Source organism: Balaenoptera borealis (assembly GCF_965194805.1).
Source record: "Balaenoptera borealis genome assembly, chromosome: 3".
Lineage (NCBI taxonomy): Eukaryota > Metazoa > Chordata > Mammalia > Artiodactyla > Balaenopteridae > Balaenoptera > Balaenoptera borealis.
In genome coordinates this window covers 54035332-54051730 of record NC_138866.1, presented here as the reverse complement: position 1 = coordinate 54051730, position 16399 = coordinate 54035332, and the positions used below count along the sequence as shown (strand labels likewise).

The following is a 16399-nucleotide window of genomic DNA, read 5'->3' as shown; positions in this document are numbered from 1 at the left end:
ATTAAGAAGAATTTAGAAAGATATCCATGTTACTCCCAGAAGGTCTCTGTCATTTAATAGCAGATATTTTTTAAATCTTTCTCAATGAATCTGACTTAGTGCCCTATACTCTGCAGTACTCTCTAGCCCAGCGGCCACCAGGCACCTCGTCTCCCTGCTGTCCTGTTTTTATTAAAATACCCTCAACAGTATTAAAAACAAATTATATTTTATTGTTATTACTTAATGGTTTACATGGCAGCTATACATAAAAATGGATGGTGACTTAAATATATATTGCCTAGGATTTTCCATTTAGTAGTTTTGTGGTTTTAACAGCTGCAAAGTATTAGTATAGGGTGTTCAGTTTAAACATTCAAATATAGATTAAAATTTTAGGTATTTATTAAAAGGAGGCCTACATTAGGGTTTGATTTGTTTTATTTTTAACTAGGAATATAACATTTGTATATTTATGGTACACTAGTCCCTGTACTAACCCCTTTACATTTTCTTCATTCAGTCCTCACAGAGGTTCTGGAAGAGCTACTACTATCATCCCCATTTTACAAATAAGGTTAAGTGTCTTGACTAGCTTCTGTCAGCAATTTAAGTGGCAGTGCTATGATTTAAAGCCAGGAAGCATAATTTCAGATTCTGAGCTCCTTTCCTATACAGTTTATTGCCTCACAAGCCAGACCATGAGAGTGGGAGAAAAGAGAGAAATGGAGAATATAGGCCTCTCTCAGGAAGCAGTTTAAAAATTCTAGATTTAAAAAAATTCTGTTTTGCTGTAAAGTGTAAGATGATGTTTAAACATTAAATGCCTGTCATGTTTTAAAAATATATGTGTTTGATTATCTCTTTCAAACATTGAATTTTGTATTTCATTGTAATTTTAAAGCCTCTTTTATAAAATGTGATAGTATGCCTTATAATAAATGTTCTGATCTGCTAGTAAGGTAAAAAAGTATTATAAAAATTTAAAATAAGATAAAACTTTAAAAAATTACTGTAATGTTATAATTTTTAATATTATGTTATTGAACCTTTTTAAAATGTTAGAAGCCAAGATAGATTTAGAGGTGAGATATGTACCTATGGTATTACATCATTCAAATGAATATTTTTATGTATTTTATTTATTTTATAGGGATTACAACATCCAATGTAAGCATAATTGGTCAACGTGTGAACTATGGGTTTGGATGTGGTGATTTTGAAGATGATAGGTCACATGACATTTCACCTAGTGTTTTAAAAATACAAAATAAGGAACACCCAAGACATTATAAGCATACAAAAGGTTAGTAAATTTCATAAGTTCATTTTTAAGATTCAGTGTCTCTCTGTAAGCATGCCAATAAAGAAAAATTAACTGAGGTTTCTCAGTTTTGAGATTTTTCTTCTTACCCTTCTGCTGCTGTGTTGTTGTTTGAATAATTTTGCCCAAGAGGAGAACACATAGGTTCACATATTAATTTATGGTTTTGTCTGAGGAGCCAATGCAGGGAAGCTATTACCCAAGAGGTTAAAACTAGGGTTTCCCTGCTGACCTTTACCCCCAAGATACACACACGCATACACACACATACAGACACACACACTCATTTTTTACAAGACATTTTACCATTAAAATGCGACGGAGAAATCATGTGAACAAAAGACTCCCAGATGCCTACTTAGGTTGTAACTATGGAGTAAAACTGTGGAAACAGGAATATAATTTCCCTGTGGTAGAACCTGGGAAGCCTCTTTGTTATCACTAACCATTGTTAATAATTTACATTCCTTTTTTTTTTTTTTAACTTAGTTGCAAGCAGCACTTCTGTGACTGCTCTGTTTTTTTCAGAGATCCTATTACAGCTGCATTTAAAATTTTTTCCTCAGGGTAAAGAGGAAGTGATTTTGTTATGTTGTTGTTGTTATTTTTTACTCTTGGGGTATAGTTGCTTTACAATGTTGTGTTAGTTTCTGCTGTACAATGAAGTGAATCAGCTGTATGTATACATATATCCCCTTCCTCTTGGACCTCCCTCCCACCCATCTAGGTCGCCACAGAGCACCAAGCTGAGCTCCCTGTGCTATACAGCAGGTTCCCACTAGCTATCTGTTTTACACATGGTAGTGTATATATGTCAATCCCAATCTCCCAATTCATCCCACCACCCCTTCCTCCCTCCCCCGTGTCCACACGTCCATTCTGTACGTCTGCGTGTCTATTCCTGCCCTGCAAATAGGTTAATCTGTACCATTTTTCTAGATTCCACATATATGCATTAATATACGGTATTTGTTTTTCTCTTTCTGACTTACTTCACTCTGTATGACAGACTCTAGGTCCATCCACCTCACTACAGATAACTCAATTTTGTTCCTTTTTTATGGCTGAGTATATTCCATTGTATATATATATATATACCGCATCTTCTTTATCCATTAATCTGTCAATGGACATTTAGGTTGCTTCCATGTCCTGGCTATTGTAAATAATGCTGCAGTGAACATTGGGGTGCATGTATCTTTTCGAGTTATAGTTTTCTCCAGATATATGCCCAGGAGTGGGATTGCTGGATCATATGGTAGCTCTATTTTTAGTTTTTAAAGGAACCTCCATACTGTTTTCCATAGTGGCTGTATCAATTTACATTCCCACCAACAGTGCAAGGGGTTCCCTTTTCTCCACACCCTCTCCAGCATTTATTGTTTTTTTGATATTGAGCTGCATGAACTGTTTGTATATTTTTGGAGATTAATCCATTGTCAGTTGCTTCATTTGCAAATATTTTCTCCCATTCTGAGGGTTGTCTTTTCGTCTCATTTATGGTTTTCTTTGCTGTGCAAAAGCTTTTAAGTTTCATTAGGTCCCATTTGTTTATTTTTGTTTTTATTTTTGTTATTCTAGGAGGTGGGTCAAAAAACAAAGAGGGAGTGATTTTGAAGGGTATAAATATTTCAATAGAGTAAATAGAAGTCACCTGTATTTAAGCGTTGTGGCCTACCAGCAAATGTAAGGAGCTGTCATTTTTTTGTGTGTAGCAATCTTGGTTATCATAAAGTCAACTTCTCTTGTTTCTGGTCACCTTAAGTCATACATGTGCAAGTAATCAGGCATTTTAGACATGTATATTTTTTGTGGAGCTAATACAAATTCAGTAAGAGGGAACTTGATTAGAAACCTCTTGTGTTTCTTTGTTGTTTTCTTTTTTGTTGTTTTGGTAAATTTCTTAAAATTTAATCCTTAATATAATTCATAGTATCTGTTCTTTTTAGGAGAGATCATTTGTCCATTGTTTTTACAAAAGAGGATGACAGGGTTTTTTCATATTTACTTACATATTTTATTTCTTATATAAAAAAATCAAATGCAAAAATACTTTTCTTCCTAAAGGTAATATAATTTAATTGTTTTTAAATAATTGCTGAATATGATCATTTACTGCCAGTGGCTTTTTTTGTTTTGGACGACAGAATCATAAAAATATTTGTATCTTTGATCAATAGTTAATTCTACTCCAGAAAATTACTTCACACTCACACTTCCAACTCTAAACCAAACATATACTAGGTCTATCTGGCCAACAAGAATAAATATGTTCAAAACCAAACTTACCTTCCTTTCTGGACCTGCTCCTCCTCCTTTTTTATCTATTTTTATTAGCAGCATTACCATTTTCCCAGTTACGGAGACTTAAAACTTTAGAGTCATCTTTTCTACTTCTCCTTATCCTCCAAGTTCAGGCAGTGACCAATCCTACCAATTCTTTTCAGTTTAATTTGGGCTTTCATTACTTCTTCCCTGGATAATTACAGTAGCCTTATGATAAGACATTTTGTCACTTATTTTCAGTTCTTTTTAATTAAGGCTACATACTCTTCCAGAATTATCTTTCTAAGGTACAGTCATCATCTCTTCCATACTCAAAACCTTGAGTGGTTTTCACAGAATAAATTTCCTACTCTGTAGCATAATTTTTAAGACCCTTAATAATCTTGCCTCAGCTTACCTTTCTTGCGTTACCTTTTACTATACTTCTTTTCATGCCCAACGCTCTAGAATTCTTAATACTAGAAGTTTTCTTGGTTTGTATGTACAGTCTGCATTGATGCCCTTTCCTAATCTTAATGTGTCCAGATCATGTCTGTTTTTTGAATACTGGCTAAAAGCCATTTCTTTAGGAAGCTTTCCCCATGTTTCTGGTCTGGAGTAGTATAAGCTAAAGTTAAGATACTGTCATCTTTATATCCCTATTATGTTTTGTATATAGTGGTGTTCATGCCACATGTTAAATGAATGGAGTGGTGATGAGCCAACCAAAACTAATAGTGTGGCCTTGGGCACGATCAGACAAAACTTGCATCCTCAAATAATCAGGTTAAAGTAAACATTGAGTGCAATGCTGAAAGGAATAAAAAAGACTTCCAAAAGAAATATTGGCAATGAGTGGCAAATGTGAATGGATTCCTTTTACAAGAAACTTCAGACTTTTTTAGGATTAGCTCTCAGAACCACCTCTTCTTCCTTTCCTCTGCTGGTTATCCCTTTGAACCTGCCCATATTCTAGCATATTATCCTGGAGCCCCAATTAATGATTTGAGAAAGTGATTAAGATGGATGCTTGGAGTGTTAGCAAACTAGATTCCATGAGTTAATATTTTCTCTTTCTCTGTTTGAATGAATGGGACAGAAATAACAACAAAAAAAGATTATATAAGGATAGTTCATATGCAAAAAATCTTTAAGCATATTTTTTCTTTATATGTTAGAATTGAGATTTGAGCGATATTTCTTTCAGTAATTCTTTGCTTAGAAGAAACTGTAGGGTAAAAAGTAAAAGTAACATTAAAAATGATGTTATGATCGCTGCTCATTAATTATTTCCAGTTCTCCTTTTGGCTAATCAGCAGGAATACACTTCTCTGATCCTTTGCAGTTAGATGATCACATGAGTTTCTTTAACCAATGAAACGTAATCAGAAGGGCTAGAAGGGCTTTAGAACAGGTTCATAATTCTCTTTTTCCATCTTCCTCCTGCTACTATGATTATGATGTTCTAGGTGATGAACCCTGGTCCTTGAGTAAGGATTATATGGAGCAGAACCTCCCCCCTGTTTCAAGAACGAATATTATATGATTGAAAAATAAAGCTTTGTTTTGTTAAGGTAAAAAAAAAAAAACCAAAAAATGGTGTTATGTCAGCCTCTTTTATAAATGAAATTAAACTACTTAAATATGTTTTTTATGTGTTTTCTCATGAGATTTGTCTAATTATCAATCATCTCTTAATAGTTTATGTATAGATTTTATGTTTGTGAACTATTGTGGAGCAAATTGTTCCATTTACTGAGATTTTTTTCTCTTTGTCACCAAACACTTTTTGGGGCTACCTGATGTTTCTGTCAGTTGACCCTAAATTAATTATATTTTGCTTTCCATTTTTTCTGCCTTATAACATTCATCTAACATTTATTGAGCACCTACTATGTGCCAAGCACTGTACTGACGGTCTCTGGAAAAGAATGATAATCAAAACTAGACATAGGTCCTATCCCCATAGAGCTTACAGTCTAGTAGGAGAGAGGATAATTAAATAAATAATCACAAACTGAGCTGGAAGTTAACCTAGGAAAGTACAGATTGCTGTAAAATTGACTTGATCTATTCCTGAGGGTTAGAAGCTTTTCTTCAAAGTTATCCTTTTGTTGGTTGATTATCATGTGGTGATTATTTTCTTTTATATCTTTTCCACTCTTTTTTTTTTTTTGGCTGTGTCAGGTCTTCGTTGTTGCGCTTGGGCTTTCTCTAGTTTTGGCGAGTGGGGGCTACCCTTTGTTGCGGTGCATGGGCTTCTCATTGCAGTGGCTTCTCTTGTTGCAGAGCATGAGCTCTAGGCATGCGGGCTTCAGTAATTGTGGCACGTGGGCTCAGTAGCTGTGGCTCGCGGACTCTAGAGCGCAGGCTCCGTAGTTGTGGCACATGGGCTTAGTTGCTCTGTGGCATGTGGGATCTTCCTGGACCAGGGCTCAAACTCATGGCCCCTGCATTGGCAGGAGGATTCTTAACCACTGCACCACCAGGGAAGTCCCGTCTTTCCCACTCTTAACCTTGGCATGTATAAACTCCTTAAGTGTTTAAAGGTTTCTTTTCTCTCTAGTGCCTGGTCTGAACTAGGTTTCTTTTTTTTTAATTCAAATATAGTTAATTTACAATATTGTATTAGTTTTAGATATATAGCAAAGTGATTCAATTATATATATATATTTTTCAGATTATTTTCCATTATAGGTTATTACAAGATATTGAATATAGTTCCCTGTGCTATAAAGTAAATCCTTGTTGCTTATCTATTTTATGTATAGTAGTGTGTATATGTTAATCCCATACTCCTAGTTTATTCCTCCCTTCCCTCCCATTTCCATTTGGTAACCAGAAGTTTGTTTTCTATGTCTGTGAGTCTGTTTCTGTTTTGTATATGAATTCATTTATATTATTTTTTATATTCCACATATAGTGATAGCATATAATATTTGTCTTTCTCTTTCTGACTTACTTAGTATGATATTCTCTAGATCAATCCATGGTGCTGCAAATGGCAATATTTCATTCTTTTTTATGGCTGAGTAGTATTCCATTGTGTGTGTGTATATATGTATGTATGTATACATATATTATATATATATAATATATACATATACATCACATCTTCTTAAACCAGTCATCTGTTGATGGGCACTTGTGTTTTTTCCATGTCTTGACTATTGTAAATAGTGCTGCAGTGAACACTGGGGTGCATGTATCTTTTCAAAGTAGTGTTTTCATTTTTTTCTGGATATATACCCAGGAGCGGAATTGCCGGATCATGTAATAGTGTTTTCCATCGTGGTTGCACCAATTTACAGTCCCACCAACAATGTACAAGGGTTCTCTTTTCTCCACCTCCTCTCCAGTATTTATTATTTGTAGACTTTTTGATGGTAGCCATTTTGACCGGTACCTCGTTGTGATTTTGATTTGCATTTCTCTAATGCTTAGCAATGTTGAGCATCTTTTCATGTGCCCATTGGCCATCTGTATGTCTTCTTTGGAGACATGTCTGTTTAGGTCTTCTGCCCATTTTTTGAGTTTGTTTTTCTGATACTGAATTTTATGAGCTATTTGTATATTTTGGATATTAACCCTTGTTGGTCACATCAATTGCAAATATTTCCTCTGATTCCCTAGGTTGTCTTTTCATCTTGTTTATGGTTTCCTTTGCTATGCAAAAGCTTTTAAGTTTGATTAGGTCCCATTTGTTTATTTTTGCTCTTATTTCTTTTGCCTTGGGAGACTGATCTAAGAAAACATTAGTAGAATTTATGTTTGAGAATGTTTTGCCTGTGTACTGTTCTAGAAGTTTTATGGTGTCATATCTTACATTTAGGTCTTTGTGGGTTTATTTTTGAATATGGTGTGAGGTAGTGTTCTAATTTCATTAATTTACATGTAGCTGTCCAGCTTTTCCAACACCACTTGCTGAAGAGACTGAGAACTTCTCAAACATAGAGAAGGAAACAGATATCCAGGTACAGGAAACACAGAGGGTCCCAAACAAGATGAATCCAAACACCCACACCAAGACATATCATAATTAACATGGAAAAAGTTAAGGAGAGGATTCTTAAGACAGCAAGAGAAAAACAAAGAGTCAAAGAGTCAGTTACAAGGGAACCCCCATAAGGCTATCAGCTGATTTCTCTGCAGAAACTTTGCAGTCCACAAGGGAGTGGCATGATATATTCAAAGTCCTGAAAGGGGAAAACCTGCAACCTAGGATACTCTACCCAGCAAGTTTATCACACAAATCAAAAACATACATAGATTCACAAAAACCAAAAAGAAAGGAACTCTAACATAATACACAATCATCAAACCACAAAAGGAAAAACAAAAAGAAGAAATGAACAAAGAAGAACTACAGAATCAACTGGGAAACAAGGTTTAAAATGGCAATAAGTACATACCTATTAATAATCACTTTAAATATCAATGGACTAAATACTCCGATCAAAAGACACTGAATGGCAGATTGGATAAAAAAACAAGAACCTGCAATATGCTGCCTACAAGAGACTCACCTTAGGGCAAAGGACGCACACAGATTGAAAGTGAGGGGATGGAAAAAGATATTTTATGCAAATGGAAATAACAAGAAAGTGGGAGTAGCAATACTCATATCAGACAAAATAGACTTTTTTTTTCTTTTTTTAATAAATCTTTGTTGGAGTATAATTGCTTCACAATACTGTGTTAGTTTCTGCTGCACAGTAAAGTGAATCAGCCATATGCATACATATGTCCCCATATCCCCTCCCTCATGAGCCTCCCTCCCATCCTCCCTATCCCACCCCTCTAGGTCATCGCATAGCACCGAGCCGATCTCCCTGTGCTATGCTGCTGCTTCCCACCAGCCAACTATTTCACATTCAGTAGTGTATGTATGTCGATGCTGTTCTCACTTCACCCCAGGTTTGCCCTCCCACCCCATGTCCTCAAGTCCATTTTCTAAAGACAAAATAGACTTTAAAACAAAGTTCATAAAGAAAGACAAAGAAGGACATTATATCATGATAAAAGGATCAATACAAGAAGAGGATATTATTCTCATTAACATATATGCACTCAGTATAGGATCACCTAAATACACTATATAAAACAAATACTAACAGACATGAAGAGAGAAACTGACAGGAATACAATAATACTAGGAGACTTTAACACCCCACTGACATCAATGGACAGATCTTCCAGACAGAAAGTCAATAAGGGAACAGAGATCCTAAGTGATGCAATAGACCAGTTGGACTTAATTGACATCTATAGGACACTACATTGAAAAAACCCAGAATACACATTCTTTTCAAGTGCCCATGGAACATTCTCTGCAATAGATGACATACTAGGTCACCAAACAAGCCTCAACAAATTTAGGAGGATAGAAATTATTTCAAGCATCTTTTCTAACCACAATGGTATGAAACTGTAGAAATCAGCCACAGAAAGAAAAATAAGAAAAAAACCCATCACATGGATATGGTACTAAAAACATGGTACTAAAAAACCAGTGGGTGAACGATGAAACCAAGGAGAAAATCAGAAAATACCTCAAGACAAGTGACAATGAAAATACAACTTTACAAAATCTATGGGATGCAGCAAAAGCATTTCTAAGAGGAAAGTTTATAGCAAAACAGACATTCCTCAAGAAACAAGAAAAATCTCAAATAAACAACCTAACCTACCACCTAAAAGAACTAGAAGAAGAAGGACAAACAAAACCCAAAGTCAGCAGAAGGAAGGAAATAAATATCAGAGAGGAAATAAATAGAGATCAAAAAAAAATAAAAAGATCAATAAAACCAAGAGCTGGTTTGTTTGTTTGTTTTTAAGATAAACAAAATTGACAAACCTCTAACCAGGTTCACCAAGAAGAAAAGAGAGAGGACCCCGAAAAAACGTAATAAAGTAAAGAGAAATAACAACTGATACCACAGAAATACAAAAAGTCATGAGAGAATACTATGAAGAGTTATATGCCAACAAATTAGACAAATTTTTAGAAATATACAGCCTGCCAAAATTTAGTCAAGAAGAAACATATTTTGAACAGACTGTTCACTAGAAGTGATATAGAATCTGTACTTAAAAAAGCTCTCTGCAAGCAAAAATCTAGGACCAGACAGCTTCACTGGGAAATTCTACCAAACATACAAGACCTTACAGGTATCCTTCTCAAACTATTCCAAAGGATTGAAGAGGAGGGAACACTCCCAAATTCATTCTATGAAGCCACCATCACCCTGATACCAAAACCAGACAGACATTAAGAAAAGAAAAAAGAAAGAAAATTACAGACCAATATGTTTCATAAACATAGATGTACAAATCCTCAACAAAATATTAGCAAATATTTTTTGATTTGGTCCAGTGGTTAAGAATCCACCTTCTAATGCAGGGGACGTGGGTTTGATCCCTGGTCAGGGAACTAAGTTCCCACATGCTGCAGGGCAGCTAAGCCCGTGCGCCGCAGCTACTGAGCCCACACAGTCTAGAGCCCATGTGCCACAACTAGAGAGCCTGCATGCCACAACTGCTGAGCCCGCGCACTCTGGAGCCCATGCGCCACAACTAGAGAGCCTTTGTGCCGCAGCTACTGAGCCTGCGCACTCTAGAGCCTGCATGCCGCAACGAAAGATCCCGCGTGCCGCAATGAAGATCCTGCGTGCCACAACTAAGACCCAACACAGCCAAATCAATCAATCAATCAAAAAAAAACTTTCCAAAATATTAGCAAACTGAATCCAACAATACGTAAAATGGATCATACATCACGATCAAGTTGGATTCATTTTAGGGTCACAAGGATGGTTCATCATAATAAATCAATCAATGTGATATATCAATACTACATCAACAGGAAGCCATATGATCATCTCAATAGATGCAGAAAAAGCATTTGATAAAATTCAACATCCATCCATGGTAAAAACTCTCATCCAAGTGGGTATAGAGGGAACATATCTCAAAAGCCATTTACAACAAACCCACAGCCAACATAATACTCAATGGTGAAAAGCTAAAAGCCTTCCCACTAAATTCAGGAATAAGACAAGGATACCTGCTCTCACCACTTCTATTGAGCATAGTATTGGAAGCAATCAGACAAGAAAAAGAAACAAAAGGTATCAAAATCGGAAGGGAGATGGTAAAACTGTCCCTATTGGCAGATGACATGATACTCTATATAGAGACCCCTAAAAACTCCACACAAAAATTATTAGAACTAATAGATGAATTCAGCATGGTAGCAGGATACAAGATTAATATACAGAAATCTGTTACATTTCTTTACACTAACAATGAAATATCAGAAAGAGAAGGTTAAAAAAAAAATCCCATTTAAAATCACATCCAAAAAAAAACATAGTACCAGGACTTCCCTGGTGGTTCAGTGGTTAAGACTCCACACTCCCAATGCAGGGGGCATGAGTTCAATCCCTGGGCAGGGACCTAAGATCCCACATGCCTCATGATGTGGCAAAATGAAGAAATGAAATGAGTGAAAGACCTATATGCCGAAGACTCTAAAACATTGATAAAGGAAATTGATGATGATTTTAAGAAATGGAAAGCTATCCCGTGCTCTTGGATTGGAAGAGTTAATGTTGTTTAAAAGTCCATACTACCCAAAGCAAACTATACAGAGTTAATGTGATCCCTATCAAAATACGCACGGCATTTATCACAGAACTAGAACAATAATACTAAAATTTATATGGAACCACAAAACACCCAGAATTGCCAAAGCAATCCTGAGGAAAAAAGAACAAAGCTGGAGGCATATCCCTTCAAGACTTCAAACAATACTGCAAAGCTACAGTAATCAAAACAGCATGGTGTTTGCACAAAAAAAGACATATAGATCAATGGAACAGAATAGAGAGCTCAGAAGTAAACCCACACACCTACAGTCAATTAATCTATGACAAAGGAGGCAAGAATACACAATGGACAAACCAGGTATTCTAATTATAAATATTTATTGAGTTAATGAACATGCGTAAATATATAAATTGTGAATTCTTTGTATGAAGTTGGTTTTCAGTTTTAAAAGACCGTGTTACGATATCCTAAAATACTATATAAGTATGTATTTTTTAATGTGGGTTTTTTTGTTTCTTTAGGATTTACAGGGTCATCATCAAATTTCCACCAAATTTCCAGTTTCGACTTTATGTCTACAAAAACCTTATCGGAAGACTCAGTAGTAGTTGTTGGAAAAGGTATTTCAAAGTTTTTTAGCTTTTAATTGAATATGTTCTTCACATATAAGCAAAGCATATCAATAAAGAATAGAGAAGAGTGTGATTCAGGTGTTGAATAGAACTTTCTTTTTAAAAAATTGTTAAATTGAAAGAATTAAAAGTGAATACGTAACATGACATTTCTATCCTCTGATGAAACAATGGTAAATTCATGTCAGTAATTTTCAGAGATGTATTATGTGACAGGTGCAGTTTAGGTACTTCTAAGACACTTTTAGGATAGCTTAGACCATTTTACCACAGTTTAAATTCAAATAGTAGTCCTTATTGATCGACTTTGTCATCAATATAAATTAATATAATTGTATTGTCTCCCATGCAAAGACTAGACAAATCTTAATTAATATCATATATTTTAGGGGGGTTAGGAAACCTTTGAACAGCATATTTGCAAATATCCTTTAAAACTAGTGTTTTTTTTCCCCCAACTTTATTGAGGTATAATTGACAAATAAAATTGTAAGATATTTAAAGTGTACAGTGTGATGATTTGATATCCATATACATTGTGAAAGGATTTCCCCATCAAGTTCATTAACACAACCCAACTAGATTCCTTTTTAATTTTTTAATTAAATTAAATTTAAATTAATTTAACTTAAAATTTAATTTAAAGCACTTTTTAATTTTTTTTAAATTAATTAATTTATTTTTAGCTGTGTTGGGTCTTCGTTTCTGTGTGAGGGCTTTCTCTAATTGCGCCAAGCGGGGGCCACTCTTCATCGTGGTGCGCGGGCCTCTCACTATCGCGGCCTCTCTCGTTGCGGAGCACAGGCTCCAGACGCGCAGGCTCAGTAGTTGTGGCTCACGGGCCCAGTTGCTCCGTGGCATGTGGGATCTTCCCAGACCAGGACTCAAACCCGTGTCCCCTGCATTGGCAGGCAGATTCTCAACCACTGCGCCACCAGGGAAGCCCTTAAAATTTAATTTAAGTTTAATTTTAATTTCAATTCTAGTTGAAAAACTAGAATATGATGATAGACATTGAGGGTGTACATCTTATTTTTGGTAAATAGAATGAAATGCTCAGAAAGCTTTCCTAAGTTCTTTGCTTGATAGAGTCTTATTAAGTTAATTTAAGACCCTCCTTAGGGCTTCCCTGGTGGCACAGTGGTTAAGAATCCGCCTGCCAACGCAGGGGACACGGGTTCAAGCCCTGGTCCAGGAAGATCCTACATGCTGCGGAGCACCTAAGCCCATGCACCACAACTACTGAGCTTGCACTCTAGAGCCCACGAGCCACAACTACTGAGCCCGTGTGCCACAACTACTGAAGCCTGCACACCTAGAGCCCGTGCTTCGCAGCAAGAGAAGCCACCGCAATGAGAAGCCCACACACCGTAATGAAGAGTAGCCCCCGCTCGCCGCAACTAGAGAAAGCCCACATGCAGCAACAAAGACCCAACGCAGCCAAAAATAAATAAATTAAATAAATAAATTTAAAAAATATATATATAATTAAAAAAAGACCCTCCTCAGATTGGCTCCAACCTACCATTGTAAACTTGTTTTCTGTTTTTCCTCTGTTTGCCTTGTGCCCAACCAAACTTATTCACTCCACATACATGCTTTCTACTTGTTCAGCTCTGCTTATGAGCATCCCATCTCATAGGACGTCCTCCCCTCCTTCCTCACTTGTCTATCCAAATTCTTTGTGTCTTCCAATCCCAGCTTAAATCCTTGCTCTTTGAAACCATCTTAAACCCCCAGCTCACCCAACCTTTTTTTCTTGTGAACTCAGAACTTACAATACGGTGTTCTCATTTGATATTATCATGAAATATCTTGTGGTACCTCTTATATTATCATCCTGTTAGAGTGTTTTTATATTTTGTGATTATTTAACATGTTTTTCTTATTAACTATATCGTATACTTCTTGAAGACAAGAGCCTTGTCTTAAAACTTTGCTGTCCAGAGTAACATCACATAAATACTTAATGACAGTTTGATGGTTGGTTGCTTTCAGGGGTATTTGGAAGTCCAGTCCCAGCACCAGCAACCTGCAGCCAATCAGTGATATCTTCTGTGGAAAATGGGGATACGTTTTCAGTTAAAATTACTGAACCACCATCAGGGATTTATGGAAGAGCAGTCCAGCAGAGTATTCCATCACGTGTTGATGTTGAGAATGAAAAAGATGTAAGGTTATTTTACTAATTATTAGGATAAATTCAATGATGCATCATTGTTTTGTGTATATCAGATTTGGGGTAGTGAAAGTGTTTTGATTAAAATTTTTTAAATCTCAGTGTAATTGAAATTCCTGAACTTTAATCATTTAAATGATAGATTATTCTCCTTTCCCACCAAATATGTTGTCATTCTGGCGTAAAGTAGCTAGTATACTTTATACTCTACATGTACTTTATATACATATATGTATGTGTATGTATATATTCAACAATTTCCTAGGATATCCTCAGGGAGTAACAAACTAGTATCTTGAGGCACAAATTTAGTTGGAGATTAGCACTAGGTAATTCTACTCAGTTTTAGAATTACTGAAATAAGGACTAAGAAATGTATAGTTTATTTTGTATAGCTTACAGTTGTCTAAGATGAAGATAGTTATTTTAAGTGTCAAACTCCCTGAATGATTTCAGATATTTCAACTTTTTCATGCAGATTAAAGTTTCTATTTCAAAATCTACTTATGACAAGATGAGACAAAAGAGAAAAGAGGAAAAAGAACTTTTTGACGTTAAAGATTGTGAGAAGAATCCTTGGGAACGAATGAAACATACAGGAACTGAAAAAATGGCATCTGAAAGTAAGTGGAATTTAACATTTTCTGTGGTTTTATTTAACTCGTAGTATTCTAAAACTAATGTACTATAGTTTAACTGAGGTTGATATATGGCTAATAGTGGAATATGTTGAACTATAACACTGAAATTTGAAAGACCCGGTAACTTCTAACTATTGTAATAAATATTGTTTCTTATAAAAAGGAAGCTGATTGCTTGTTTTTCTCCCTTCTAGACTTAAATATTTTGGGGGATGAGGTGGGAATATCAAAAAAATGAGAGTTCTCCTTTAGAAAATATTGCCTTCAGCCCTCCATTGAAAAAAAGAGGCCAGTTTAAAAAGGTCACCATCTTTAGTGTTTTCAGATTCAGGTAAGATATGTTTAAATATAGGGAGTAATGTCACAAATGCTTATTTAAGTTGAAGATACCACATGTGGTTCAGTGCATTTTGTGATGGAGAGAACACTAAACCAGTAGGAGTCAGTAGACAGACCTGGCTTCTTTAGTATTAGTTCTGCCTTTTAATTAGCTGTGTGACCTGAAAACAGGCCTCTATTTTCTGGCCATGTAAAATATCTAAACTATCTGAAAGGTCCAGATTATCTCAAAGATCTCGTCCTTGTTCCCTGCAAATATTCTTGTTTCACTGAGGGTAGTATTCCATTTTATAGCTAAGGTAACTGAGATTGTGAAACTGGTTTATTAGATCATGATAAAAAATCATTGCATTTATCATTTATTCAGCTAGTCACTGAGTACTTAATAGGTGCTATACCTGGTCAAGATTAAGCTCCATGTTTCCTGTGCTATTTTTAAAAATATTGAATAGGTCTTAGGTATAGTAGCAGCTAGGAAAATCAGAAATTGAAATGAAAAATTGTGTGAACTATAATAAACAGTAAAAATTACTGCTTATTATTTTTGTTATTATTTTTTTTCTAAGGAATAAACTGTATGAACTATAACGAACATTTCTTAAATTGATGTTGGGTCTGAAGTCCAGGTGTGAACAAAAAACCCAAGAAGTATAGAAAACGTAAATTTATAAATGTGATCTTAGACAACATACTTAACCTCTCCCAAAGATAAATATAAAAGAGAATTGAACTAGATGAATGTTTGCAGTTCTTCCTAGCTTGTATTTCTTTTAATAATGCAGGAAGTGTAGAAAACGTTTTAAAAATTCTGTATCCTCAAAGTTAGTAATTATTGAGAGTATGCCTGATGAGAGGTGTTGGCCTGTAAAATTACTGGTTAAACACAGCCCTGAGTACCAGTAAAATCTAGGCATTTGTGACATTTAAGCCTATTTTCAGCATTCTTAAATAGTTTCACTAATTATTACTGTCATAGAATCTAGGGGGAGAAAAACCCACAAAACTTCTTACCTAAGTCAGTAGTTAACAGTAGGAATAGAAGTACAAATAGTAGCAAATAATACAAAGAGTAACAAATCATAAATTGTTTCATATTCATTCTTGCTGGAGACATCAATGAATTTTGTGATTTTTCTCGCCTATAATATGGGCTTTGCAGATTTTATTTCTAAGCAGTATAAGGAGAGTGCTTCCTCGAAATCATGCTTATATTTTGAACAGAAGAATATGCTTACAAGATAACTACAAAAAGTGAGAGTAACCTTTTAGAGACTTGCCACAACACTTTTATTGTATTTTATAAAAGTAGCAGGCTTCAGGAGGGGACATTTAAACAAAAAACCCTTAGTTTGGGCAACACTGCTTTAGATTGATACTCTGTACACCTCCTTTTCCAGAGTAGTATTTGTTTTGTTTTTTTTCACTTTTT

General features: G+C 35.3%; 1 protein-coding gene across 3 annotated transcripts in view; it reads left to right on the top strand.

Annotated features, from left to right (window-relative positions):
• The window catches only part of TOGARAM1 (TOG array regulator of axonemal microtubules 1), a 76692-nt gene that overhangs the window by 33176 nt on the left and 27117 nt on the right, over window positions 1-16399 (top strand). For all 3 annotated transcript variants that reach the window (XM_082383796.1, XM_082383797.1, XM_082383798.1), the window contains exons 8-11: window positions 1133-1285; window positions 11701-11799; window positions 13810-13982; window positions 14469-14613. In XM_082383796.1, the coding sequence (XP_082239922.1) occupies window positions 1133-1285; window positions 11701-11799; window positions 13810-13982; window positions 14469-14613 (570 nt within the window). The remainder of the gene's footprint in view (window positions 1-1132; window positions 1286-11700; window positions 11800-13809; window positions 13983-14468; window positions 14614-16399) is intronic.